The sequence below is a fragment of the Macaca fascicularis genome, chromosome 12, assembly GCF_037993035.2.
Source record: "Macaca fascicularis isolate 582-1 chromosome 12, T2T-MFA8v1.1".
Classification (NCBI taxonomy): domain Eukaryota; kingdom Metazoa; phylum Chordata; class Mammalia; order Primates; family Cercopithecidae; genus Macaca; species Macaca fascicularis.
The window spans coordinates 61613828-61641526 of NC_088386.1; the positions used below are offsets into that span (position 1 = coordinate 61613828).

A 27699-nucleotide genomic window follows, 5' to 3' on the forward strand; every position below is an offset into this window, starting at 1 on the left:
AATTTCATAACTCAATTGGTTTTCTTGTGTACTTTTACTTAAATGGAGAGTGTAGCTCTTTAGTGTCTCACCAGTTGATAAAGATTTTCCCAGAAGTCCTGAGTCATTAGTCGAAACAAGGACAAAAAAGCCCAACTGAAGGTATCAAAGCTTGTGTAGCCATAATTGGGATTTCTACCAGCTTTCACACACACATATCCCTCTGGACACTGGCTGCAAGTGGGGCAAAAGAAAGTATTACAAGTGGTTCTGCTGCCTTTTTACTCTGATACTATGCTATAATATTGTCTAGCCAGAAAGATTTGCTATTTCAAAATAAAAGTTTGATAAATAAGTAAGTAATCTATTTCCCAACTTTTGACTGCATATAGCCTTATTAGCTACTTGGCATCATCATTAAAATATGGTGCAGCATTTCTAATAATATTTTACAAAATAACTTTTGTTGATAATTTGCAATTTCAACATCTCCATTTCATTTCTACTACTATGGAGTCTCCAGAGTTTATAGCTCCATATACTTATCTAAAAGAAACAGCATTGTTATTACTATATAAACTAAAAAAGTAGGAACAGGATTACTCCTCTTTTTGTATTTTTGCTGTTATATACAGTGGATGTTTAAGAGATATTTTCCTCTTTTTTTATACTTTTATTTGAAGTTCAGGAGCACGTACATGTGCAGGTTTTTTATATAGTTAAATGTGTGTCATGGGGGTTTGTTGTGTAGATTATTTCATCACCGAGGTATTAAGCCTAGTACTCACTAGTTATTGTTCCTGATCCTCTCCCTCTTCCCACTTTCCACACTCTAGTAGGCCCTAGTGTGTGTTGTTCTTTATATGTGTCCATGTGTTCTCATCATTTAGCTCCTGCTTATAAGTGAGGACATGAGGTACTTAGTTTTCTGTTCCTGCAAAAATAGTTTGCTAAGGATAATGGCCTCCAGTTCCATCCATATCCCTGCAAAGGACATGATCTAATTATTTTTTATGGCTGCATTGCATCCCATAGTGTATATGTACCACATTTTCTTTATCCAGCCTATCACTGATGGGCATTTAGGTTGATTCCATGTTCTTGCTATTTTGAATAGTGCTGCAATGAACATACGTGTGCATGTGTCTAACAGTATTACTTCTTGTTTTAGAAAACATAAATCTTACCTAATATTTAAATAATCTCACACTTTATCTAAAACCTTACATATAGCAAATTAATGTCAATAAAATTAGTTGGCTGTTATCTTCAGTTTCTATAAAAAGAGAGAAAAGATACACATATGTATGTGTACACAGAAAGATACACAGATACACACAAATTATTGACTTACCCTGCATCAGAGCTATTTCCACAGAGTAGTGCATCTAAAAAACCCTCCAGGAAATAATGATATCCTGTTTGAAAAAAGAAAGTCATATGATGAACATTTGCATTGTTAAAAACACTAAAATGAGAACAGGAAGGTCAGGTTCTTCTTTTAAGTTTGTTGAGGAATTTTAAACATATAATTCATTCAAAGGCACAAGTATTTGTCTCTTCTCCCTCCAAACTCTAGATATTCTATCTAGATACTTTACAGTGCAAAGTATTTTGTCATTATGAAGGAATGGCATTAGATTAGATACAGTGCAAAGATACTTTACATTAGATACTTTACAGTGCAAAGTATTTGCATTAGATACTTTACAGTGCAAAGTATTTCTTCATTATGAATGTAAATTTAGTGATAATGACAGGTACTAACACAATCTTTCAAAAAGGTATTAGCCTTTATCCACCACTCTCATGAAAAAAAATTCATTCAGTAAAAATAGACAGGAATGACAGGAATTCATTTTCTCAAAACGGCCACACATTTCAAAATAAAAGAATAGTATATTTTCTGGTCCTCTCTCCTATATTTTTAACACTATACATTTTAATAATTAAGTATAACTTATATTCTCACAGTTTCCAGAATATAGGCAACTTATAGTCAAATATGCATAAACCAGATCAACAACTGAAATGAAAGCAGTTTTAAAAAGTCTTAAGTACTAAAGCTAAAATAATGACTATAGGTGAACAGAACGTTATCTCAAAGATTCCCGTTTCTTGCAAACTCCTTTGCGTCTTGCAACATCCAGTTCTTCTGTAACTTTTTCCTTGATATTTTCAACTTTCTTTCCACTAAATGTTGTCAGAATTAAGAACTCTCCTCATTGTGCTACGAGTAACACATATATACTTGAATTATTCTTATAGTGACACTCCTATATTGTAATTATTTATTTACAAGTATTCCTCCTAGAAAGTCATGATCATTAATTACTTCTATATTAGTGTTTGTTTGAGACTGGGTAGCCTTTCTGTAAAGTTTATTGAATGAATAAGTAAATAAAAGACAAAAAGAGGAAAACATGAAATTAAACAATCAATGTTGGATTTTGTAAGAAGATATATTTTCTAGATGTTAAGTTTTCTGAGGAATTTATTCCATGCATAGTTCCATACAGTACACAGAACCACATAAGGAAAAATATCATTTTTGTTTCTAATATTCTGACTTATTTGAACCTAGACAGGAAAGTTGACATAGTATTTTCTAACTTTGAATTAAAATTAAACAAAGAGAAAGGACTATAATAGTTTATGGATGAATTTTTGGTATCTCATATTTATAAATGAAGTTTTGCTCATTAAATTCATGATCTAACCTTAATGATTAGCCTTAACCTGAGGAAAATATAACTTTTCAGTTATAATATTTATCCTTAAATTTAATAAACTTAATTTTCTATTACTTTCAAAAATGAACCACTTTATTTATATTTGCATTTGGTTTAAAATAAGAATCACAGATGTTTAGAGCTGAAAATGACCTCAGATATTATTTATTTTTTTACTTTGAGTATTGGAAAAATGCAGTCCAATAAATTTTCCCTAGAGAGAATAAACCCTAAATAACCCTCATAGTCAGTATTTTAAACTTAGGTAAAACAAACAAACAACAGATTTCAGGGAGTTGGTGATTGAAGTTGACCTACTGGCATCATATCAAGTGAATAAGGAACATTGGTGTATTGCTCAGACACTGTTCTTAATCTGAAGATTAACAATTAAAGATTTACAACTAAACCTAAAGATTTTCAGCTGTTTGTAAATTATTTATTAGCGTATCACTGAATGTCATGGAAGAGTTCATTTGTATCAACCTAAGGTATTTTCCAGATTTATAACTATAAGGAAACACTGATTAGTACTCGCTTTTTAAACTATGCTATCATTACTTTAATAAATACAAACAACTAGTAACTTTCTGTAATTAATTCTGTTTGTTCCACACAATCAGTCACTGAAGTTTTCTTTCTTTTTTTCCAAAATATTATTCATCACCTTAAAATAATACAGATATACTATATTCAAGAACATCTAAAAATCTAAGTTGTGCAGGTTTAATGTTTTTCCTTAAAAAGGACTTTTCCTTTTCTTATTAATCATGTTCTAACTCTCCTTGCTTTTGAAATATCACTACTGGCAGATTCTAAAATTAAAGAGAGAGGAAACTTACACACTTTTTATTGTCACTTTCAAAAGAGAAAGGCTATTAGCACAATTATTATTATTTCCAAGACAGAGTCTTACTCTGTCACCCATGCTGGAGTTCAGTAGCATGATCATGGCTCACTGCAGTCTTGACCTCCCAGGTTCAAGTGATCTTCCTATCTCAGCCTTCTTAGTAGCTGAGACTATAGGTAAATGCCACCACACCCAACTCATTAAAAAAAGTGTGTGTGTGTGTGTATATATATATATATAATATATATATCTATATATATATAGTAGAGAAGGTGGTCTCACTATGTTGCCCATGCTGGTCTCAAACTCTCAAACTCCTGGCTTCAGGTGATTCTCCAGCCTCAGCCTCCCAAAGTGCTAGGATTATAGGTGTGAGCCACTGCACCCAACTAACATTTTCTATTACTCTCTCCTGAAGCTTTATTAACTGTAATTTTCTTCTTTTTGATGTAATACTACTTTTCAAATATATGAATGAGATTTACTTTTAGGTATCACTTTATTTCCTTAAGGTAACAAAATAATCTATTAAACTATAACACTCTGGAGCCATGTGTTATCTCCATTATTTTCCCCAGTGTACTACAAAGTTTCTGATACATAAGAGACATTGTGTAATTAGTGTATAATGAGTTACATTTGCATAGTACTGTAGAATTCGCAAAGGGCATTCACATGTTTTATCTCCTTTGATTATATCAATTACCACAGGAAACAACAAAGGATCCTAGGAAAATTCTTTCTAGCTGAATTCTTCAGGCTTCCAAATGATGATAAAATAGAAAATGGCATTGAGGAGTCAAGACTAGAGTAGTTATGAACAAAATTGTTAAATGTATGTGTAAGCCATTGATAAGGTGATTAACAAAATTCTTCTTTAAAATTAGTTCCAGAAATATAAATAATCTATTATTTAAAATGCAGAGGATAGAAATACCAAATAAAATATAATTTTAAATATTGTTAAATAGTTTGATTAGGTAATTTTCTAAAAGATGACGTCTTGTTATGTGATCATTTAAAAACATTTTCATGCCTAGATGGAAGGCACATTAGCAATGAAAAGACTAAATATACATAACAGTAATTATTTTTTAGAGGGTGTTTTATTTATTTCGTTAGTTTTAAATTTTAAATTTTAATTGTTGTGGGTGCAAGGTAGGTGTTTGTATATATGGGGTAAATGAGATGTTTTGATACAGCCATGCAATGTGTACTAATCACATCATGTAAAATGGGATATCCAGCCCCTCAAGGATTTATCCTTTGTGTTACAAACAATCCAATTCTACTTTTTAAGGAAATGTACATAACAATAATTCTTACTTGAATCTTGAATATATGACTTCCAGTCAAACTCAAAGACAGTTTCATTTATAAGTGTACCATTATAATTCACAGTTATATTCTTTTCTACACTATGTTCCTCCAGGGAAGCATTGGTGGGAGGCCACTGTATACATTTATTCCTCAGGTTGCCCATGAACAGCTGCAGCCCAATTAGAGCAAACACGCTCAGACAGAACACAGTGAGGATCATGACATCAGAGAGTTTCTTCACAGACTGGATCAGGGCTCCCACAATGGTTTTCAGGCCTGAAAGAAAGAAGTCTGTTACTATGAAAACTTAACACATCTGAAATAATAAAAGTTTCACACAATTTTCTTGAAAACATAGATTTCATTCATAAGTCCAAGAATGTTTGCAATGCTAATGGAGAAGCAACACTTCATGGAAGGGGGAAGAACTTCTGAAGATGAATTCCAGAAATGTAATGATTTAAGCAATGAAATGAAGATTCATATCCCATTATGTCGAGACAGAGTAATGGAAGGTTCATGTTCTTCATGGAGCCTATATTAAGGAAACAGCCTTTTTCCTTTTTGCTACTGAAGCTTGCCTCACATTTTCATTAGGGTCAGAGGTCAGTTTTATGACAAAATACTTGAATAAATATTTTTAAATTCCTATTTATAAATAAGTAAGATTTTGCTGTACAACTGAAAGTGGTTTGCAGTATAATTGTGCCTTAAGATAATAAATCCTCCATGCAGACTCACACTATTTTTTATTATCTCATTCCCTTCTCTTTTGTTAGCAAAAAATTTAGAAGATTTGCATTGTATACACATAGTCATTAATGACTCTAATGAATAAGAAATTAGAGATTGGTACATTTAAAAGGGAGCAAATTCTTGATAAAACTAACATGGTGAAAAAACAAAACAAAACATGATATTTGTAAGTGCAAATCACCTTGACCTCAAATCACAGTATCTCACATAAGACACTGTTACACTCCAAGTCTGATAAAGCTTATGTCTAAATAATAAGAATCATTTTCTTTGAAACACCTAGTCTTATGATTCTTGATTTTCGGTAAAACTGAATGCCAAGCAAAGAGAAGGATGCTGAATCATATGATGGGTCAGTCTCGTTGTCTAACCTTGCTCTCACCTGGAATGACTGAAATTGTCTTCAATGCTCGGAGAACTCTGAATGTTCTCAATGCCGAGACATTGCCCAGGTCCACAAACTCTGTGACGTACCTGTAATAGGGAGTTCACACACAAACACAATAACAGGATACAAAGAAAAAGCTGTAGGTACAAGGAGCCTATGCTTTACTCTAATCACTTCTTACCTGGAATTACAGAAATAGTTTTCAAAGCTCTCAAGACTCTGAAAGTGCGAAGAGCTGAAAAATTGCCTAGGTTTACAAATTCTGTTACAAACCTGTAGAATTAAATCAGAGTTATTCAAGATTTTAGCAGGATTTATATTACTTGCATGGGTCTTTTATAAAGACCTTCTTGGTGATTTTAAATGATAAATATTGTAAGTGGCAAATCAGGAATTAGATTTCATCACTAATCCTCTGTTCACATAATTTAAGGCCATTAGCTAAATGTAAACTTCATAAAGTAGGCGCCATTGTTGTCACTTTGGAAGCAATGCAACCAATATCATGTGTAACTTGTAAAAAGAAAATAAATCTTGGCTATGGTTTAGGGTTTTAGTTAGAAAAAGATATATGAAATCACCGAACAGAAATTTGGGCATGAAAAGGCAGATTGCCTTACTGCTTTTATATACGAGATAAGATTTTCCCAGTGTAACTTTTAAATAAAAGTTAAGCAAATTAAGAACAATATTTTATGAGGGTCCAGTGCTGCCCCTATTATTATTGCCATTTTGATCTTAAGAAATGGAAATCCTGGTATGCCTTCTTTTGAGCTGTGGCCAGAGAACCTGGCAAAGAATTGGCTCATCCTGATCAGACAGGAAATTACAACCAGACACGCAGTATTCGGAGTCCTGAGTATATCAGTGTCACCTCTCCTGCTCCTCTCCACTACATCACAACTGTAAGAGGCCAAAAAATCAGCTCCTGAAGGAAGGCTGAGGGTAAGTGTTGTTGGGCTGCCTCTTTCTATGCTCTACTCTCACTTAGTCCGGAATGGTTTTCTTTGTCTGGGTCTCTTCCTGAGGAAGTCTGTGACTAGAATAAAAAGCATAGGAGTGCATAAACCGTGTATATTACTGAGTGGATATGAATAGGAGATAAGGATAAGGAAGTTTATGTTGAGACTAAAGAGATGAAGAAAACCATAAAAGGAAAGAAGAAAATAAGAAAGAAAAGGGGTCAGGAGAGAAACAGAAAGGCAGAGAGAATGCACTCCTCTACAGGTCTTAGAAATCAGTAATTTAATATATTAAAAACATAATATTTCAAGTATCTTCTTTCTTCTCTTAGTTTGATTTGTCAGATCATTTTGATGCTAGTAGATACTTACTTTCGATTATTCTACCAAACCAATAAAAGAAACTGTGTGTAATATGAGCAAGGTCATTGCAAATTTGTGTAGCCAATAGAACTGTTTCGTGGCTATAATTTTCAAAGTGATTTTCACAGATGTATTACAAATATGCTTGTGCTTTGATATGAGATTGTGTGTGTTCATATGTGTTTGTGTATGTGTGTTGTGCATGTGTGTGTGGAAGAGTGGCGTATGTGAAATTTTCTGACAGATGCTACGTGTGAAAATTGTAGTTTTCAACTACTGCAAAGCCTTCATGCCATAGTGAAATCCCACTTAGACCTTTGTTGTGCTAAATTGAAATCCAGAGTTTGAATGTATGAATCACACCAAAATATTCTACAGGTAAAGCAAGCCTATTCTTAAAAGCATAAGCACTGATGGAAAACCAAACTACGTTCTCTCTTAAAGTTTCAAAAAAGGCACTTACGCAAATGTAATGACAGTGAAATCGAGCCAGTTCCATGGATCCCGAAGGAAAGTAAAATCTTCTAAACAGAATCCCCTTGCAATAATTTTTATAAGTGATTCAAAAGTATATATTCCTGTGAAGGTGTATCTGAAAACAAGCATCCAACAAATTTGATAAAGTAACAGTGTTTTTTCATAGCATACCAATTTCTTATCACTCTATCAGCAGAATAGATGAATACTAAAAAAGAAAACTAAGCAGATGGACTTTATTTTCATACAAATAAAACATAGCCCTAAATTTAAATTCAACTTTCTAACACACAAAGAGTTGTTTTGTAAAGTGTCTTAAGAGTAGTGTGAGAAATACAAGGTATATTAAATCTATCTAGACATCGTCTGAAATGTCTTGGTATTTACATAAATAAACATAGTCTCCTGAGAAATATTTAGTATGTTTACATGATGGAATAGCCAATCAATACTATTGCAGAAGCATGAAATGATTTCCTTTCAGGGAAAAAAAAAAAAAATCTCAATTTTAATGGTGTTCCAAGAATGAGAGGGAATTGACAAACTAGCATGCCTTTTTTTTTTTTTTTCTACAAGATAATTTAACTTACTTGGAATAAAGACTTCTTTAAAATCAAAGTAAATATTTCTAGGGTTACAAAAAGTAAACATTTAATTTAGAATAAAATTCTTGTGATAATTCAGAAACTTAGGTGTTTCCAAAGTTTAAATCTCCTACTCAGAAATTGGGGTGTGAGAGTGGCATAAAATCACAAAAAAACTAGGGCAACGGAAAACCTGTGGGGCCTCTCATATTAACTTCAATACTTTAGAATTTTTTGTATATAATATTTATTATTTTCTTCAAAATGTCATTTTTCTTACTGGTTTCAGCCTGGAAGTGTCTAGGAAAGGAAACACTCTTGGAAATACGTTGGTACAAACATTACCTTCAATTGAAGGTAATGGCAAAAACCACAATTATGTTTACACCAACCTAATACTTCTGTAGTTGTTACAGGTCAGCAGCTGTACAGTAACAGGCACTACAAATAGGAAGTGTGGGCAGGTGAGCAGCTATGGTTAGAGTAGCCCAACTTCAGTTATCACAAATCTGGCCTCTCTGCCTCGAAGGTATCCCCAGAACAGAGACACCATCAGTATAGTTAGTAATGCTTCTGGTTTCTGAACACTCTTCAAAATTTCCACTTCTGTTAGTTTAGTCTTCAGTCTACCGAATTTTCAAGTTCTACAATCCTGAAACTTTGGATTATTTTTCAATTTGTTGGTGTACACGCTTGGAACTATATTGACTTGACATGAAGTGAATGTGCCTGTTGGCAACGAAAACTTTGTGAGGTTCGATATGGCATTTGTAACTAACTCTTTTTGACTTTCGACTCAATGAATTTATCTGGAATTTAACTGGAACAAAGGTCTACCATACTGTCTCTTTTCTGCAATTGCTTTGACCACATTTGGTTTGGCTACTGTAGATTTTAAAGAAAAAGGAGTAAATGTCCAAGAGTGCTGGTCTTCTGGTAAACACCAGGTACAGGCGAAAGAGAGCAATAATCAGGTATAACGCCAGCAGGCCTGAGGGCCAATGAACATTGTCCTCTTGCTGAGTAATTTTGTCTAGAAATGACTTTAATAAAATGCTCTTTAGTTTTATTTTTAAAACTACAATAAGACACAGTTTCAAACTCCCAAATGTAGATATGTTATTAAAAATATAAGTTGAACTTACTCTACATTCTTTGTCCAGTCAGGAGGGTTACTCATTGTCATAAACACACAGTTTGTCAAAATAGTGCACATAATTAGCATGCTGAATAATGTAGGTTATTGTTAAGGAACGCACAAAAGAAAATCGAAATCCAAGTGCTATATTACAAAAAGCTAACACTGAAAAGCCCAAACTGCAGCTTAGCCAAAATTCAGGGATAAATGTATTGTGGTCAAGTCATCTAATCTCTTTAAATTTCAATTTCTGCATGTGTAAAATGTGGGTAATAATATCACCTTCACTGAGTATTTGTATAGATTAAATGAGATAATGTATATAAAAGCATTATATCAGTATAAGGTGTTGTTTTTACAACTATTATTAAATCAATATATTCACCTCCCAGAGAACTTCCGTGGGAAGACTATTTTTGTGCTACCTGGAGTTGCATAGTTTTTCAACAGAAAGTATTGACTTGAGCTCATTCAGGCAAATAAACTAGTAAATTGTTGAGGAAGACCACTTATCTGCAATATTGTAATTTCTTAAACACATCTTATCCAACATAGTTCAATGCATGAAAACAATTTGTAGTCAAAGTACAGCACGATGCTAATTGTTCAGCTGCTCTATTTCGACTGAGTTATGCAAGTGCAGCAGCATTCGATAACATTAAAAGTGAGTATTCTTGAAGATTGGCACTTAACATGATGGGAATGTAATTAAAATGCAACACAGCAAAGTGATGTTGGCCAAGTGACTCAACCTCTCTGTGCCATTGCCTTGTATCTCCTCCTACTTCTCTACAATGGAGCTAATAATATACTCATTTTGTAATGTAATCATTTTTACATGCAGATTAAACGAGTTAATATATTGGAAATGCTTGGAACAGTCGCTGTGCATAAGTAAATATACTCTAAGTGGTAGCTAAAACAAATGAACAGATATAACAGAATTATAAAACTGAAAGGGACCCTAAAAAATAAGTTTTATCACTATATTTTAAAAATCAGGAAAATAAGGCCTTACTAAGCTCTAGAGGAATTAGATAAAGGGCTCAGGACTAGAATATAAGTTTCCTGCATTAAGATCCAATATTCTTTCCACTATAGTTTACTGCCAAAACAAAAATTTTCCATAATTGAAAAAGAAAGTTTTCATCAAATGACCACATGATGGCACTACGAATACAAACTGGGATAAGGAAACTTCCGTAAGTGTAAAAACCCTGATCATATGATTTTTATGTTTCAAATCTTTTAATTTTAGTAATAGCATATTTATACCACTAAGAAATGCCTTGCTATCATATTAAAATTAGAATGGCTTTTTAAATTTTAGAATCCTTTAAAAAATAGTATGAGCTTATGATAATTATAATGGTCTTTGAATACCTATTATTGTCAAAGCTATCAAACAAGATACACTCAGAAATGAATTGTTTTGCTAAATTGATCAACAAATGAATGTAGTTGTGAAGTCCTTTTTAACACCATGAATCATGAAACCAAATCCCTTAAGACCATTTGGAAATATGTGCCAACTTCTCTCATTAACTTCCAGAGTCTTTACTAAGCAATCAGTTTTGCATGGCAGCATCATAACTCATGACTTGAATTTGAAATTCAGCCAACATTCCAGTTCTTCCTTCACAAAAATCATCAGGAAATTTCAAGAATTAACTAAGTACTGGCCAAAGACTCTTGACATTCTCTGACAGAAAATATACTTAAAGATTTATTCTAAGATACATTGAAGTGTTTTATATCATAACTATGGATAAACTTGGGTGTGGAAGTAGATTTTTCTGTTATTATATCATTGCTCACCGCAAATTCTACACCATCACAAACTTTGTATAAAGATGGTAAAGGTAAATATGATTATCTTACTTTAGATTTGTAGGATTCAATACATATAAGTGTTTTTAGACAGATAACAAAAGTACATAAATACATGTTTATACATAATATATAAAATGTTAAAGACTGAATGTTTCAGTAATGTCTATGTGATTAATGAACTTTAAGAATGAGGCTTATATGACAAAGATCCAAAATGAGAGTGATGAAAACTATAGAATATGGACATTTCCCAACTTAATTTGATATTTAGCTACAAAGTGCTTACAGATTATGTACAAATAGTTAATATTAATCACTTGAAAAAGGATATGAATGTACCAAAATCTTAATAGCTATTTTCCTAAGAGGATTGAAGGGAGTTAAAATGTACAGGGCAGAGGTGGCACTGAACCGGAAGATGGCCTTCCCTTTATTCAATACTATAAAAGTCTGTAAGACAGGAACACAACATACAAGCATGAAAGTATAAACCACTTAAACTCTGTTATCTACTTTCTGTTACTTGTCATAATAAATTATTCTAAAGTTAAATGAGAAAGCAGCACAATCACAATTTCTAATGTGCACCATGAAAACAAACTGTCACTGGATCTCTTCTTAATTAGAGAGGAAATCCAATGATACCACTTACCTTTTACCTGATACTTACCCTCAAGGTTATTGTACATAAGACAATTAGCCAAAAGAAGTCATTTATTTTCTTGATATTTTAAGTGTCTGAGTTAAATGAAAGTCTTAAATGGGTGCACATTTCATTTCATTCCAAAAAACTTAAGGCACTACATTCTTTTTATAGTGATTTCAGCTTTCCCAATTCAAGTATCTTGAAAATTAATCCTGTGGAACGCAAAATCATTCAATAGAACTGATACTATTTTTGAAATAAAGATTGTTTTTACCATCTATCCTCATAAAATAAACATTATCACTCTCTTCATAATAGAAAATAAAAACAGTCATCATCAAACCCACTCTTGGGTTAGATGGATGTAATCCAATAATTGATTTCCGGAGGCCAAGTTCCCTGGAGAGCATCCGTTGACCAGGAGTGCTAAATTCTGTACTGGGATTTCTGAGTTAGCTGACATATTGAATTCTAATCCCAATTGACTTCGTATCTTACGTGGTGCTTTCTTATCACAGAGGAAAAGTTCAAAGCCCCTAAAGAATCCAGGATCCATGAATGTGAATGAAATTCCTTCCAAAAATTAGACTTATTTGAGATCAATTGGCAGTGGGCAGATAAAACATTAAAGCAGCAACATGCAAGGGTGTAAAAAGAACTCTGGCTCAGTGTTTCCCAAGGTGCTTACTTATATAGACAGAGCCAGGGAGAAAGCCTTTCTCTCTGTGAAGAAGATATTTGTGGAAGGAAATTTTAAGCATCATTTTAAATTCACTCATTCTTCAAAAGCTCTCTTTTTTAAGCCTTAGGATGCATATGTGCACAGATCATGTTATGATATAGCAAGCATTAACTTTTTGTTTATTTTCTGCTAAGAATCTTTGATAATAGTTAATTGTCTATAGTCTTAGCTCATTAACAGATTTCCCCTATACTTGCAGGATTTTCTAAATTCAAGTAAAGCAAACCCACCCTCCCACCCCTCTACCCACTAAATATTTATGGAGTTGGTTTTTTAAAATTAAGCACTTTCTATCTGGTATGGGTAGAAGTGTCCTAAACTGGCTGTGAAAGTATGGTCCCTCAACTGGTACTGGTTAAGTAGAGATATGGAGAGTCCACGTTTACAAATTTGTAGGGCAATTTGACCAATTAATGCTGTGTCTGTTTAATAATAAAAAAGTAAGGGGATGTTGTTGTGGCCCTGTTTTTCATTTCAGTTTTCTAGAAATTAATTTTTACTTCGTTTTACAGAAGAATAGAGACCTCACCTCCTCAACAGAGTTTGAGAAGCACTGCTCCAAGTCTCAACTCTGACTGCATTCCCTCTATCATCTTTGAAGGAGTATGAGTCCAGAAAACAGATAGAACTTTACCACAAAGTCCATTTGAAGGAAGGGAGAATTTCACCTGTGCTTACTAGAAGAACAATCACCTGTGTCAACAATACTTAGCCCTCTTTTTCTCTGATTCATTCAGGGACAGAATGAATGACATTGTGAGATCGTCGTAAATCTGAACAGACTTGTGCAATGCAAATGCCTTTGTCGTGGGGAATATGAGCACGTGGACACAGAAAGGTCCAAAGTGAGCTAGCTCAGGACTAAATATGATTCACCTTTCAAACATACTGCATATACTTCCTTTCCCCCAAAATATGCTGAGTAAAATCTGATAGAAATATTAGGGGCTGAGACGGCCGGGCACAGTGGCTCACGCCTGTAATCCCAACACTTTGAGAGGCCAAAGTGGGCAGATCACCTGAGGTCAGGAGTTTGAGAACAGCTTGGCCAACATGGTGAAACCCCATTTCTACTAAAATCACACACAAAAAATTAGCTGGGCCTGGTGGCGGGTGCCTGTAATCCCAGCTACTTGAGAGGCTGAGGCAGGAGAACAGGAGAATCGCTTGAACCCAGGAGGCGGAGGTTGCAGTGAGCCAAGATCGCACCACTGCACTCCAGCCTGGGTGATGAGAGCGAAACTCTATCTGAAGAAAAAAAAAAGAAAAAGAAATATTAGGGGCTCAGGTAGGAGAACCAGTAAAAATATAACACAGAATATATATATATATATAATAAGTATATATATATATTTTAAAATAAGAATCTCTTCATTTTTAAAAGCCAATTTTGAAACAAATACTAGTGATACAAAGAGATAATGAGAAAGAAATGACAATCCATAGATGGTCTAAATCATGGGCTGGAGTGTGAGGATAATCAAGATGGTACTGTTTGTACCTCCGTGGATAAGGAAAATAACCAGGCTCATCCTAAGGAGACAAGACCATACTTAGAAGAAAACACCTGTGATGCTGGCTCCTCGGCCACTGTTCAGCCCAAACCATGACCAGAGGTAATAGATGACCAAAACAGAAAAGACAGACAGGGAGTGGTAAAGTAAAAGGAAAAGCTAGAGATCTAAAAGAAGGGAGGGGAGCATTTCTGCCCCGAGTACTAAAAAGTAAAAGAGGCAAGATTCAGAAACCAAACACAAAAGGGTCCAAAAAGGGAGTCAGCCTAGAAGTAAAAAGAGCGGAGGATTCTAGACAAAAATAGGGGAAAAGTGGGGACAGAGACAAATCTGTTAAAGGACACAAAATTACAGCTAGATAAGAGGAATACATTCTAGCTTTCCACACCACTGTAGGATGACTGTAGTTAACATTAATTTATTATATAGTTTCAAATAGCTAGAAGGAAGATATTGAATGTTCCCAACACAAAAAGTGACAAATGTTTGAGATGATGGATATGCTAATTACTCTGATCTGATCACTATACATCATATGTATTGAAACCACTATATGCCTCATAAATATGTACCATTATTATGTGTCAATTTAAAAAATAAGATAAAAGGAGGTATAAAGGGCAGAAACTCAGCAAGGGTGAGTTTAATGAAACCAAAGCACTCCCAATGCTTACATGTGATTCTAAATCTAAAAGTCCTTTGACATAGATAAAATTAATACTTTGACACAAAAGTTAAAAACAAATGGGCATAATTATCAATTATTCAAGCCTTAGATGAAAACATTTACTGATTTTTACAGTGTATTCCCTTTATTCATTTATAAAATTTAAAGAATGTATAGAAGATTATTTTGTAACAAGATTTATAAATGCAATGGAAAACACTTGCAAGTTGAATTTATAAATGGAATTAGTAAGGTTTTACTGACAACGGTATTTGTTTTGCTTTAATTTTTCATAAGACATACTGTTGTGCAAGACATCCTTGCTACCCAGGAAGCTAGCAATAAGGCCAACAGTAAAGGACCATTTTTTATAGGATTTCTTCTGTGAGAACTCCACTTTTCTCAGATTGAAACATACATGCTTACGTGCAAACTTCATAGATGTAGCTTTAAGGTGTTGATGGATTTTAAACAGCCTTCCAATAAAGCAAAATTACCCAGACATGTATAGCAACCCAATACGTATAACTTTAAATATGATAGCACTTTCATGTCAGAGTAAGTTCCATCTGGAATGTCAATTTTATTATTTGTAATGATCTTATGTCTATTTCCTCAACTGTCTGTATCTTACCTCCTTGTAATTGCTTATACAGCCAAGAAGCCAATCATTCAGTTTATAAGTGTTAAGAATTAATAAAAGGATACTTGTTTCCAAGGACTCTCAGATACAACTTTCTCCCACTAGTGGTATTGATGATATTGAAGGGAGGGAAGAGTCTGAAGGAAATATTGTTTACTTACAACCAATAAGTAGCTCTAGAGTTTTCAAATATATAGATATTTGCCTTCCCTGCTATACATATAAGAAAGGGCTCCAAGAGGGAAGAGTTCAAAGACTAGCTAAGATATTGCTGTACCTTAAACTGTATAAACAAATATTATGCAGCTTTAAGCTAATCAAGATTTATGAACTATTAAATTGGGTGACTTTTAAAAAACTTTTTAAAATAATGTATTGGTTAGCTTATTATAGTGAAGTATCTTAGCATCCTTTAAATCTAATTAGTTCAACAAAGATTTCATTAATACAACTTATCAGGAAAATTTTTATTCCATTAAGTCATTTGAATAAAAAAGAAACAGTTCAAAGTTGATGGTGGAAGAGAAAAGGTTTATACAGTAGCATCTAGCTGGAAACAAACCTATCTTTACTGCCCAAGGTTCATAGGAACATTGACATGACTGGCTCCACTTACAAGCGGCAAGACTTTGTGGTTTAGTACAATTCAGTCACACCTATGATTATTCTTAATATTTGTCCTTCAGTTCATTTGTTATAGGGCCAAAACAAATGCTTTAATTGCAGTTCTACAAAGAAATAGAACTGTTAGAAATTAATAACATCATTTTAACACGTGGATAATTTTCTGTTTCAAAACAAATTTTGAAGTATGGCATTGTGACTGAGGTAGCAACTAGATTTTATATACGAAAAATCACTTTACGGACTTATTTGCAGGAATGTAACATTCATACAATAGGGGTTGTTGTACCTTGTCACTTATGTCTTCATATACAGGTACCAAAGTTATTGAGCATATATACAATAAGTTGGTAATTATGTATGAGCATTGCAGACATCCAGAAATGAGCAGGGACCTAGTTTAGGTCCAATTGTTAATTTCAATTGATTTCAATTCAAAATACACATATTAACTGTTTAGTACAATATTTGCAATGCCCTGTGCTACAGTCTAAAGAGAAAACAAAGATACGTAGGTTATGACACCAAGACATTTATAAACTAGGAGATTCTCAACTATTTGTTTTAATAGAATATAGAAGAATTGATGAAGGTTTACCTTGACCAGCACTTTCCAACAGAAATATAATGTAAGCTACAAATCTGAGCTACAGGTATGATTTTAAATTTCCTGAGAGCCACATTAAAAGAAAAACAAAGCAGGTGAAATGAATTTTAACCCAACATATCTGAATTATTATCATTTGGGAATGAAATAGATATAAAAAATTTTTGAGGTATTATATATATTTTTTACTATCTCTTAGGTCTTTGAAATTTGGAGTCACACTTACATATTTCAAGTACTCAGTAGCTACACAAGGCTAATTAATCTCCGCTGTATTGGGCAGCACAGCCCTAAACTTAAACCATCCATTGTTCAGCAAGCTCATACCTTCTTCAGCAATCCTTGCCATGTAAAAATAATTTCTGGTTTTAAAGAAAAAGCAAGAAGTAAGTTATATAGAAAAATTGGTAATAACTCTGGTGATTAACAGTTTAATAATCTGGGAAGCAACATTACAAAAATATAAGTGTGATTTGTTTTATCTTAAGAGTGCAAACTCTGAAATTAGATTTCTGGTTCAAAAGCTAACTTTGCTGCCTTCTAGCAGTGTGATCCTCAACAGGTTTCTTAACATTCTGTGACTCAGTTACCTCACTTGAAAACAGAATAAATGTACTTAGCTCACAGACTTGAAGCAATTCCAATTTAGTTGGTCAGATTTTGATACCTAGTTTTTATACTTTAAATAAGTAATCCAGATGATTCTGTCATAGCAGGGCTCTTAATCTGTTTTTGTCACCTAATGGTTATAAAAAAATCACAAACCATTGCCCAAATATCAATGATTATGTTGTACATGTGGATTGAAATTTTGCCCCTTGATCTAACTGAATAGTTACTAAGAAAATAATTATGTTATAATGATTTGGTAGAAATTGCTATTTATGAAACTATATTTGTTATTATCTAGTAATCTTTTCTTGTTTCTGGGCTTAGAGAAAGTGATTTGTTTACAATTTTTTCCCATGACAGACATTGAATTTAACAAGCCATGCTTTTCCAGTTTCTTTTTCTCATTTAAATATAGCCATTACCTTAACTTTTATTTCAATCTAGGTGCCATATTCTTCAAAGTACATAGTTCAAACATAAGCTCTAACTTTGTGTTTCATCTAAACATTATTGAAACATTGCCAATTAACAGGACTGACTCCAAATTTATTGCACTTTCCTACTCTTGAAGTAAATCTACTGGCAAAGACAAGAAATAACACAGGAAGGTGAGCTACGATGATGAACAACACACAAAATGTAGAATGTACTACTGGTTGGTTAAATTTATCCTTTAGCTTCAAAGTTTAAAACAGGTAATTTCCAACTTGTACATGAGCTGTGTTCCAAAAATGCATTTGGAAGTCAATTGTTTGGAAATGTGAATATATATGTGTGAATATATGTGTATCCGTGAATATTCTCGCAGATACACATATATCTCTAGATCCACAAATCTATCAAACTGTTAATGAAGTACAATTCTGAATTAATGGCACTGCAAAACTTTATCACTATGTGTAAGAAAGTGCTACTCTGAAAAAGATAGTTTCTTTCCTTGAAATAGCCCTGGAAGTCAGACCAGAAAAATTATCTGGCTCTAGCTCCTACCCAGAAGTGCTATTAACTTTTTCATAGCTCTAAGCTGCTGGCTTGGGAAGTGGTTCCAGCATGAAGGGGCAGAGTTAGAGCCATGTTGCAAGAGGAGAGATGCTTCAAAGTTTTGGGTGTGAAGAGCAACGTAGATGGTCAGGAGATTCCATTAGTATAATACATATCTCTGGGGACATTTCTTATGCTGGGCCAATTCCATGGTATATCATTTTTTTCCCAAGGACTTTAAATGGTCTCACCTACTTCCCTTAACATTTATTATAGCCTGTGAGTTCGAGCCAAGATTTTCTTCCTTTTCTGGCTCACTGGGAGATGAAAAGTTTTCTTGCAGGCTTTCTATCTGACTCTGAAAAGAGTATGCCATATTTAATATTTTTTAATCTCCTAGTCTCATTCAATTTTTTCCTTTCAACCAGGGATAATCAGACTAAACAACAATCTGTGTCACTTGCCTACCTGTGTGCCACCAAGCTTTAATATATAGCCTTCACCTAATGACAGATGTGGTCCTTAAGTCACAGATGACAAACTAAAATGCCCACAGAGGCTAAGTGACAGTAGGTACCTGCCAGTTTTAGACATATAAGTCAGTGATGCCTGAACTGATATTTCAAGAGAAATCCTTAGATGTATAATTTTATGTGTGTGAAAGATTTTCTGATTTATAAATGCTAGAAAATAATTCAAAATTATAAGTAATTTTGTTAGTTTAACAAAACATGTCTGTGAACTCCATGCCTCATAGTCAGTTTTTAAACATTGTTGCCATAAGCTCACACAAAAGAGAATAATTTGTACCTAGAGAAGAATCTGTAAAATTGCTTGTTCCTAAGCTTTAGCTGGGTGGGATGGGGGAGGGTTGGGGCCGTTGGAGGAGATAACTCTGCAGAAGGTGCATCGCTAGAAAGTGCCTAACTAGGCTTTTGTCAGCCAAAGCTGCAGAGCCCTCAACCTCTTCTCCAGCAGAGAGAAGAAACTATAACCATAAGGGAAAAGAATAAAATCTGGAGCTGAAACATTTTTCAGCCCTATATCATCAGAATGTACATACCATGGGTCTGATACGCTATTATATGGTCAGTTAATTTCTCTTTGACTGGAAAGAACACATTTGAGCCCAGTTTGATTACAAGCTTGCTGTGTGAGGACTATGAGCAAACTATTCCCCTCAATTTCTCCATCTCAGTGGAGAAGATTATACTAATACCAATCTCAGGACTGTTTTGAGGATGAAGTGAAATAAAACATGTCAATGCCCTTGTGAATTCTAAAGTGTCAATAAAAATATAAGGATCTGTATTCTAACTCTTAAATGTACACATATAAGAACATTTCTGTTTCTCCAAGCATGGCCAATTTTAGTATTGGAATTTTCAGGTTCAATATCTTTCTTCTCAAACTTCCTACCTAAGAAAACGAGGCCATCACCTTCCTTCTGTCTGACACCTAAACACCTCCAAAACCAATTCCGATTCTATCCATTATTCTCCATCTCCATGGTCAAAATGCTAGATCAAACATAAAACTCCTAAATTTCTCCATAGAGAAGTTGAGTGATTTTTAACACTGTAAAGTGGACCATGTTACTCCTGTACCCAAATACTTGTTGGGAATTCATTTTGCTTTGAAGATAACCTTCAAGCTCTTTAAGATGTACTGAAAGATCCTCTTTATCTAGCCCCAGGTCTACCTCCCCAACCTCACCTTATTCTCTTCTTACCTATTACAGGTCAGCTTGATTATATGTCTTATTCTATGCTGTTCTCTTTCCTTGGAAGATTCTCCTCTCCCTCCTCTTTTTTAACCTTCAGATCCCAATTTAAATGCCATTTCCTTATAGAGGCACACAATTTAAATTTCCTGAATTGATGCTCTTTGAAAATAGATGCTTATCACTCTACTGGAATTTAGTGTGAAAAAAAATTCTAATTATTTTAGAAGCTAATCTAGGTTACTGAGTGTCTAAGATTTTAGTTTTTACAAAGGCAGGAAATGGCCAAATGGTGAAATGACCAGTAAGGGTCTGGGAAATACTGCTAGCCTAGGAGACAAGAATCACATCTTGCAAAATGGCATGAGTAGGAAACAGGAAGAACAGCTATAGGCTTATTTAGATTCTATCACTGAATTCTCTTTTTTCCACTGCTGTCGTTAGTGCTATGACTGCAAATCCAAACCAGCATGACAATGGGCCATGGAAACCCATTGGTCTAGTTTTAAAACTAGTCTCTGTTACTTAATAGTTTTGTGATCTTAGGCAAGTTATTTAACCTCACTTTCATTATATTTAAATAAAGACAAGAGCTATCTTGAAAGAATCTGTGGATTTAAAAAGAACAGTAATTGTACTGATATTATATATAGCATGTAGAGTACATAGCTTTCTTCTTCTTTTTTTTGTCCACTTAGGACACCTTTTCTAACAGTTCCTCTTCTCTTCCTTTTGGAGTAAACCTCATCCCCACTGTCTTCCCATGTTGCTTGGTGGAGCTGACCCACCCCTTGGCAACACATGTTAGTATGTGACAGAGACCATCCCATACCAAGGAGACCATCACATACCACTGACCAAAGTGAGTGTTTCAGAGGAGGCCATGTGACCTAACTAGAATCAATTCTAGGACAACTGATAGAGCTTTTGAAGAAAACGTGAGCCTTTTTTCTTTTTTGTTTCTTGTTTTAGTGAGCAGAAGATAGTAGTTACAAGGCTGTAGGATGTTAGTTTAGCACCACTGGTGGCTATTTCTGCCATTTGTGGAAGAGCCAGCCTGTAAATGAAGCCAGCATAGTTGAAAGCAGAGGTAACCATGAAAAAGGACTACCCTCATGATATCGTTTGAGGTACTGGGTGTTTTGATATTAAAACCAGATTCGCTAGACACATTTCCTTTATTTTTCCCCAAAAGTTGTTTCTGTTGGGTTTTGGTCACTTTCAATTGAAGGATCTCCTATTGATATGGCAGATACTCTAAAAATGCCAACCATCATTTTATTTATCAACATCACCATCCTGGGACTGTTTCTGAGACAGAGACAGGGAGGTGACAAAGGAAAAAGAAGCACAAGGAAGAAGCAGTGCCTAGGGAGGAGAAAGATTGGGAAGTCAACTACAGGGTTGTGGATGTAAGGGAGAATCTGGGTGACTTGAAGTTTTAGAGGAGCTGATGATAAGTAAAGAACAACTACACACTGGGGACTGCCCATATGACAATTCATGGAATTATAAGTTTTTAATAATCATCCACTTTTCTGATTTCCCATTAATTACTTTTGCAAGGAAAACTCCATCATCTCAATTAAAAACAAAACAAACTCTCTCCACCCAGTTTAACAACTAAAAACTCCCATGGCAGTCATATACCAAACATGAATTTGAAATCACAAATTCATATATGACTTCTCATGCAGCCCAACAAAAAGAGAGTGTGCATCTTTTTAGAACAGCTGACAGAAAGAGAGAATAAGTTACTTTGAAATGATCCATAAGACTGTTTAAAAATGAATACATTTCTGCACTTCATAATTAACAAACATCCATTTTTACTACAGATCTAAAATATCTCATTCTATTTCCAGTAAACTGTCACATTGTTAAAATGATATTTTCTTCCATGATAATAATGAGTCATCTGTAATTTTAACAAGAACATGAGAAGAAAGACATTTTCTGTAATAAAGAATGGGTAAAGAATTTGAATGTAGAGCCAAATGGTACAAAATCAGCCCAAGCTATGAAAGGAAACTGTGAAAAAAAGTTCCATGAGGGAAAAAAAGGTGTGTTCACAAGCTAAAATGTGCCTTGCTACACAGCTAAAGCAAATAAACAAACAAAGGGAACCCAATGTGGAATCATGTTCTAAAGATCACTAAGTCAGAGCTAACATGATATGAAAAATACTGTCACCATATTATGATAGCATTTTTTCCCCTGAGTTTTTAACCTGGAATTATGAAGGCTTAAAACATCTGAGGATCTAAAAACCTTCTAACGCTTCTATGCATCAGGAATGTTCATGAGATGGTTGCTACTATTTCTTTAGTTACTACTACAATATTACTGAACATGGATTAAACTACTTCAACAATTTTAGTAGAATATTTGAACATTATATAATTTGTACATCTTAAACTGGGACAAAGAGGATAAAAATATGTGGGCATATGCCATTGGAAAATACACCCTCAGCAGTGACATTTTTATAAGCTCACTGACATTGCCTGTGTAAAAGATTACAGAGAGCTTCAGTGTGGTGGTTGTGTTGTTTTTATTCACAAAAATTCTTTGCATGTACACTACTGCACTTTAATGTAAAATATAACATAAGGAATTGATTCTGTAAATATTTTTACAGTTGGCTTGTTTTGTTTATTCTATATTGTTGAGAAAAAAACCAGAGTCTTTGTATACTGATGCAAAGACACATTAACTATTGTACTAGAGTCCAACTTTAAGGAAATCACTAGTCTAACTGCATATACCATTTTACTCAGGCCAACCTAATCCACACCCCCAATACCAGCATTAGTGGAAAATCTCATCCTAATAAACATTTTCCCTGGTGACATTTCCACTATTTGACCATTTAGCTGTGTCAAGGGTACTGTATATATGTACTGCATTGTTTTAATGAAGATCACCCAGCCAATCTCTGGTAACCCAGTCACTAAAATAAAATTAGTCTTTGAATATTGAAAGAAGTATTCATTTTTTAAAAAGGTTCAGATTTTGCTAAGCATTCCAACTTTACTTAGAGCAAATTAATTCAGAGTTTAAGAATATTCTTCTATACTGAAATAATCCAATTAGAAAAGAAAATTAAAGACAGAAAAAAGCATACAGGCAACTTATAAAAGTCTTAAGACATCAAAACACAAAAGAAGAAAATTTCAAACACATAACTCCATCATGTGTTCTAAGCACACCATGTTAGTTTTTAAGGATTTCAGCCCTGCAAAAAGCTTGATGTGCATTGCTGTTGAATGACTTACATTTGAAGATTTGCTTGGTGTCAGCTCAATGTAAAAGCCATGAATATACCTTACCTTGGGGAAAACACTTTCCTGATAACAATATTTCTCTTATCAGGTTGTTCTACTTGCACACTGATTTGTTCCAAAATGCCAAAATGCTTTTCTTTCCTCATACCATGTGCATTTGAAGATAAGGACAGAAGATGTTAAGAGCAAGTTTAGATGTGAGCCTAACAAAGTTTATAAGGGTTTCCTCAACACAAGAATCTGGCTGTCACTTCATCAGAGTTGGCCTTTCACCCTCAGTTTTAAGATGTTTCTTTTGAGTATTTTGAAAATGTTTGCACAATTTTGATTTACATCTGTCTTTATATCCTTTGCTATATATAATTCATTATAGACCAATTATGGACCATTTTATTTGGAGACATCCCCTTGAGACAATCACTTTTATCAGTCTGAAAGTTCTTTAATTAAAAAAAAAAGATTGATTGGACGTTCTGGTTTCCAGATGAAGAATGTCTACCTTTGTCAACATGCATGAATTTGGTCTTTCTCAAAACATTCATTTTTTGTTTTACAAATAAAGACCCAGCCTAGGAGCAGTGATACTAAATTTCTTCCCTGTTTGATTAAGGGATAGATGCTGGGTGGCTTTAATAACTTTTAGATAGTGATTGCCACCAAAGAGGTGAAGACGGGGTGTCTAGGGGTAGCGAAAGGTCTGTTGAGGATGGAGACCACTAACACATCCCAAGAGCAGCCTCTGAATAAACTGGAAGTATCCAATGGCTATAAACACAGTAGTACACTCTACGCTGTGAATGAATTTCTGCCTGGAACACATCAGAGTCTTCACTTCAATACTGAAGTCATTTTAAATGAATTAAAATGTTTAAGCAATTGGATTATCTGCATTTTTACTTTTCTTATGCAAATAAAGTTCTCGTAGTTTGCTTAATTTGGACTTTGGCTTTTCAGATATATTAATTTCCAAAGAGCTGATTAAATAATAAAGTGCAACTTTTCTTATAACTTAAATGGCAGTTAGGAGATTAATAATCTCTTACTAACTAAGATTTGACAATATGGTGTTCAAAAGCAAAGTTAGAAGAAAATGAAATACATGGAAAATAATCCATTCCTTCCTCTACTGTAAAATGAATAGACCAGTTTTTAAAAAGGGAAAATATATTATACTTAAACTGATTATATCCTGAAAAGTTAAAAAAAATCTGAACCTAAGGCTAGTCAACCTTTTGTGAAGCTCTTGCCTCTGAAACTGTAGCTGTCAATCAGAAGTGATTTATAAAACTGCCTCAAATTCACATATTACAAATGCCAAACTTTTGCATGCATTTGACAAGGACTAACTTCACACAGAACTGGGCCAGAAACAGTACCTAAAAGTTTAGGGGGCATTTTAAGGTCCAGGTCCAACAAAAAAAATTATTTAATTACAATCTTTGTGCCCTGTCTTTCCACTAAGAGTCACAAATGCATTGTGCCAGGTGAAAAAGAAGAAAATATTACAAATCACCTAACGTCATACATTTAATTTAAAATCAATGCAATAATCTTTTTAAAACTTTTTATGCTTTTCTTTTTGGTTTGCTGAAACGACAGTCATAATGAACGGTTGGATGCTTAATATAAGGTATTCATTTCAAGCATGGATATAAAAAGAGCACGCATTCAAATATTGTTTATAGGTTTTTCAGGTTATGACATTTTTGTTATTCTTGCCAATATTAATACATTAATACCAAAATATTAAATAACTTGTAAAATTCTAGTTTATGTAAAAATGTTAATTTACAGGTAAAAAAATTTCTTCAGGAAATTAATTGATTTGTTGTTTATAACATGACATAGGAATTTCAAACCCTTGTGGCATCAAATTTGTTTGCATGAAAAATTAGTATTCATATTTTCTGTAGTCTTTATAACTCATGATTTTGAGATTTCCAAGTATTTCCAAGTACAGAAAGTACAAAAAATTGTACAGTAAATCTAATTTGTGGAGAGAATCTGTCAATTTATTAAATTAGCTGCCCATTCCCTTCCTCCCTCCCTCCCTCCCTTCCTCCCTTCCTCCCTTCCTCCCTTCCTCCCTTCCTCCCTTCCTTCCTTCCTTCCTTCCTTCCTTCTTTTCATTTCTTTTCTTTTCTTTTCTTTTTTTTTTGACAGAGTCTTGTTCTGTCTCCAGGCTGTAGTGTAGTGGCGCCACCTCGGCTCACTGCAACCTCCGCCTTCGCTGTTCAACAAGCGATTCCCCTGCCTCAGCCTCCCGAGTGGCTGGGATAACAGGCGCGTGCCACCACGCCCAGCTAAGTTTTTGTATTTTAGTAGAGAAGGGGTTTCACCATGTTGACCGGGATGGTCTGAATTTCCTGACCTCATGATCCACCTGCCTCAGCCCCTTAAAGTGCTGGGATTACAGGCTTGAGCCACCACACCCGGCCTCTTTTTATTTGTCATGGTGCATTTGGGACAGTTCCGTGTGTTATGATATAATCAATTCATTTCTCATGTATATGCATAAACCACCCACAAATGTGTTTCATTTCTTAAACAGAAGGATACTTAAGATTTTGTGCTAATTCAGCATGTGTTGGTGCTACAACAGTCCAAGGAATGAAGCAAGCAATTAGCAGCAAAATACGCCTGATAAAAAACACTCACTTTCTTATTGATATAGTAGGGGTCCAGGTCCTCCAGGGGCTCTGACACCATCTCTGGAGGAATGTCTCCATAAATAAATGGAAGGTTCTTTCCAGCTTCCAAGTCACTATTTGGCTTTGGGCCATTTTCATCGTCATCTTTTTTGTCTGGTTTGGGATTCTTAGCCTTTTCTTCTGCAATGCGTCTTTCAATAGCCGCAAGAGATTCTCTGGTGAAGAAGTTGAAGCTGTCAGGTCCTGGTGGTACAAGCACTGTTTGCTCCATCTTGTCATCCTGCACATTTTAATTACCATTTATTCTGCATATGAAATTCCTAAAATAAAAGGAATACAGATATTTTAAAGAGAGGACTAAGAGATGTTAACATAAATTCTTGTCATGAAACAGGAGCTAGAGGATTTAAATTTTGCTTTCTCCTTAAATTGAAAGGTGATTTCTAAAGAAAAATTTTTAACACAAATGGTTTCTGTGTTGAGTTTAGTTAAGCATCCCATATTTATTAATTATTGTGTTTTACTGATAGAGGAACTGTGCCATGAGTTTTAAAAGTGGTTCAAATATGGCCTTAATCAAAGTACATTAGGCTAATTACCACCATGTCCTAATGAGTTATTCAGTCTGTGACACAGCGAGAAGATGGAGACTGTGCCTATAAAGACAAAGGATAGCTCATTTAACAAGGATGAGGGGAAAAGGAATTGTTTCTGAGAGGACATAAAATCTAACCCTCTAGGTCTGACAAGTGATTCCTGGCCAAGCTAGCCAGGATAGTTTGCAGTGACCAACCTTAATGACCAATCAAATAGTTACTGCTGTCCTGACGGGGCTTTAACCTCTTCTAAGATTTGAGATAACTGGAACTATGTCCTGTTCACTTCATTAGCCATGCATGGTTGGCTTACTTGAACATATAAAGATAAAGACAGTCCACGGTTGGACAAATGTCATTTATGTGAGTAAGAAGGAGAGAAAAGCTAGGCTGCAAAGAAATTACTAGATGGAGGTGGGGGTGGAAGAAGATAGCTGTAAGTGCAGGAGACAGCAGGATTCTCCTGTTTCAAGAAAAATGATCAGAAAGAAGTCAGGGTGCCATAAACTCAATAGAAACTGAAGTGTTTTTCTTCACTGGAGCAATAATGAAATTCTTGCTGATTCTATAGTCCTATAGTGCTAACCATATTATGAAGGCCTGAGGCAAAACCATCAACCTCATACAGCAGAGTCAGACCTGATCTGATTCCAGACGCCAAATCCCAGATGTATTGTTTTAAGGCATATTTAATATGAGCTCAGATTTCACAGATATTACCGCGCCAAAACATTCCAGAGCCTAAGCTGCCACTTGGCCATGAATTTTATTTGGAGACTGCATTAACTCATTAAGGTCAGCAAGCTATGGTACAGTTAATTACAGCTTTGGTGTATATAAACTGCAATAAGAAAATTGCAGTCATAATTATTTTGTGAGGGACAGAGACCTCAAATTTCAAGGAGATTCTCATTGCTGTGAGGTTTAAAACCATATTTTTCAGAGTGGATGATCAGAAGAAGGGAGGACTCAAGTTTAAATATGTACCCTTAGTCTATTAAGTGAAGTTTTCAGAGGTTCTTAC

At 34.4% G+C, this 27699-nt stretch overlaps 1 protein-coding gene across 8 annotated transcripts in view; it reads right to left on the reverse strand.

The window, feature by feature from the left end:
* The window catches only part of SCN1A (sodium voltage-gated channel alpha subunit 1), a 143065-nt gene that overhangs the window by 64715 nt on the left and 50651 nt on the right, over positions 1-27699 (reverse strand). For all 8 annotated transcript variants that reach the window (XR_012421179.1, XR_012421178.1, XM_074009381.1 and 5 more), the window contains exons 4-11: positions 26087-26399; positions 11712-11832; positions 9557-9644; positions 7814-7942; positions 6020-6111; positions 4888-5157; positions 1334-1397; positions 72-213 (exon numbers count right to left, since the gene is read on the reverse strand). Coding sequence is in view for 6 of the 8 variants with exons in the window: in XM_074009381.1 (XP_073865482.1) it covers positions 72-213; positions 1334-1397; positions 4888-5157; positions 6020-6111; positions 7814-7942; positions 9557-9644; positions 11712-11832; positions 26087-26350 (1170 nt within the window). In the remaining 2 variants the exon portion in view is untranslated. The remainder of the gene's footprint in view (positions 1-71; positions 214-1333; positions 1398-4887; positions 5158-6019; positions 6112-7813; positions 7943-9556; positions 9645-11711; positions 11833-26086; positions 26400-27699) is intronic.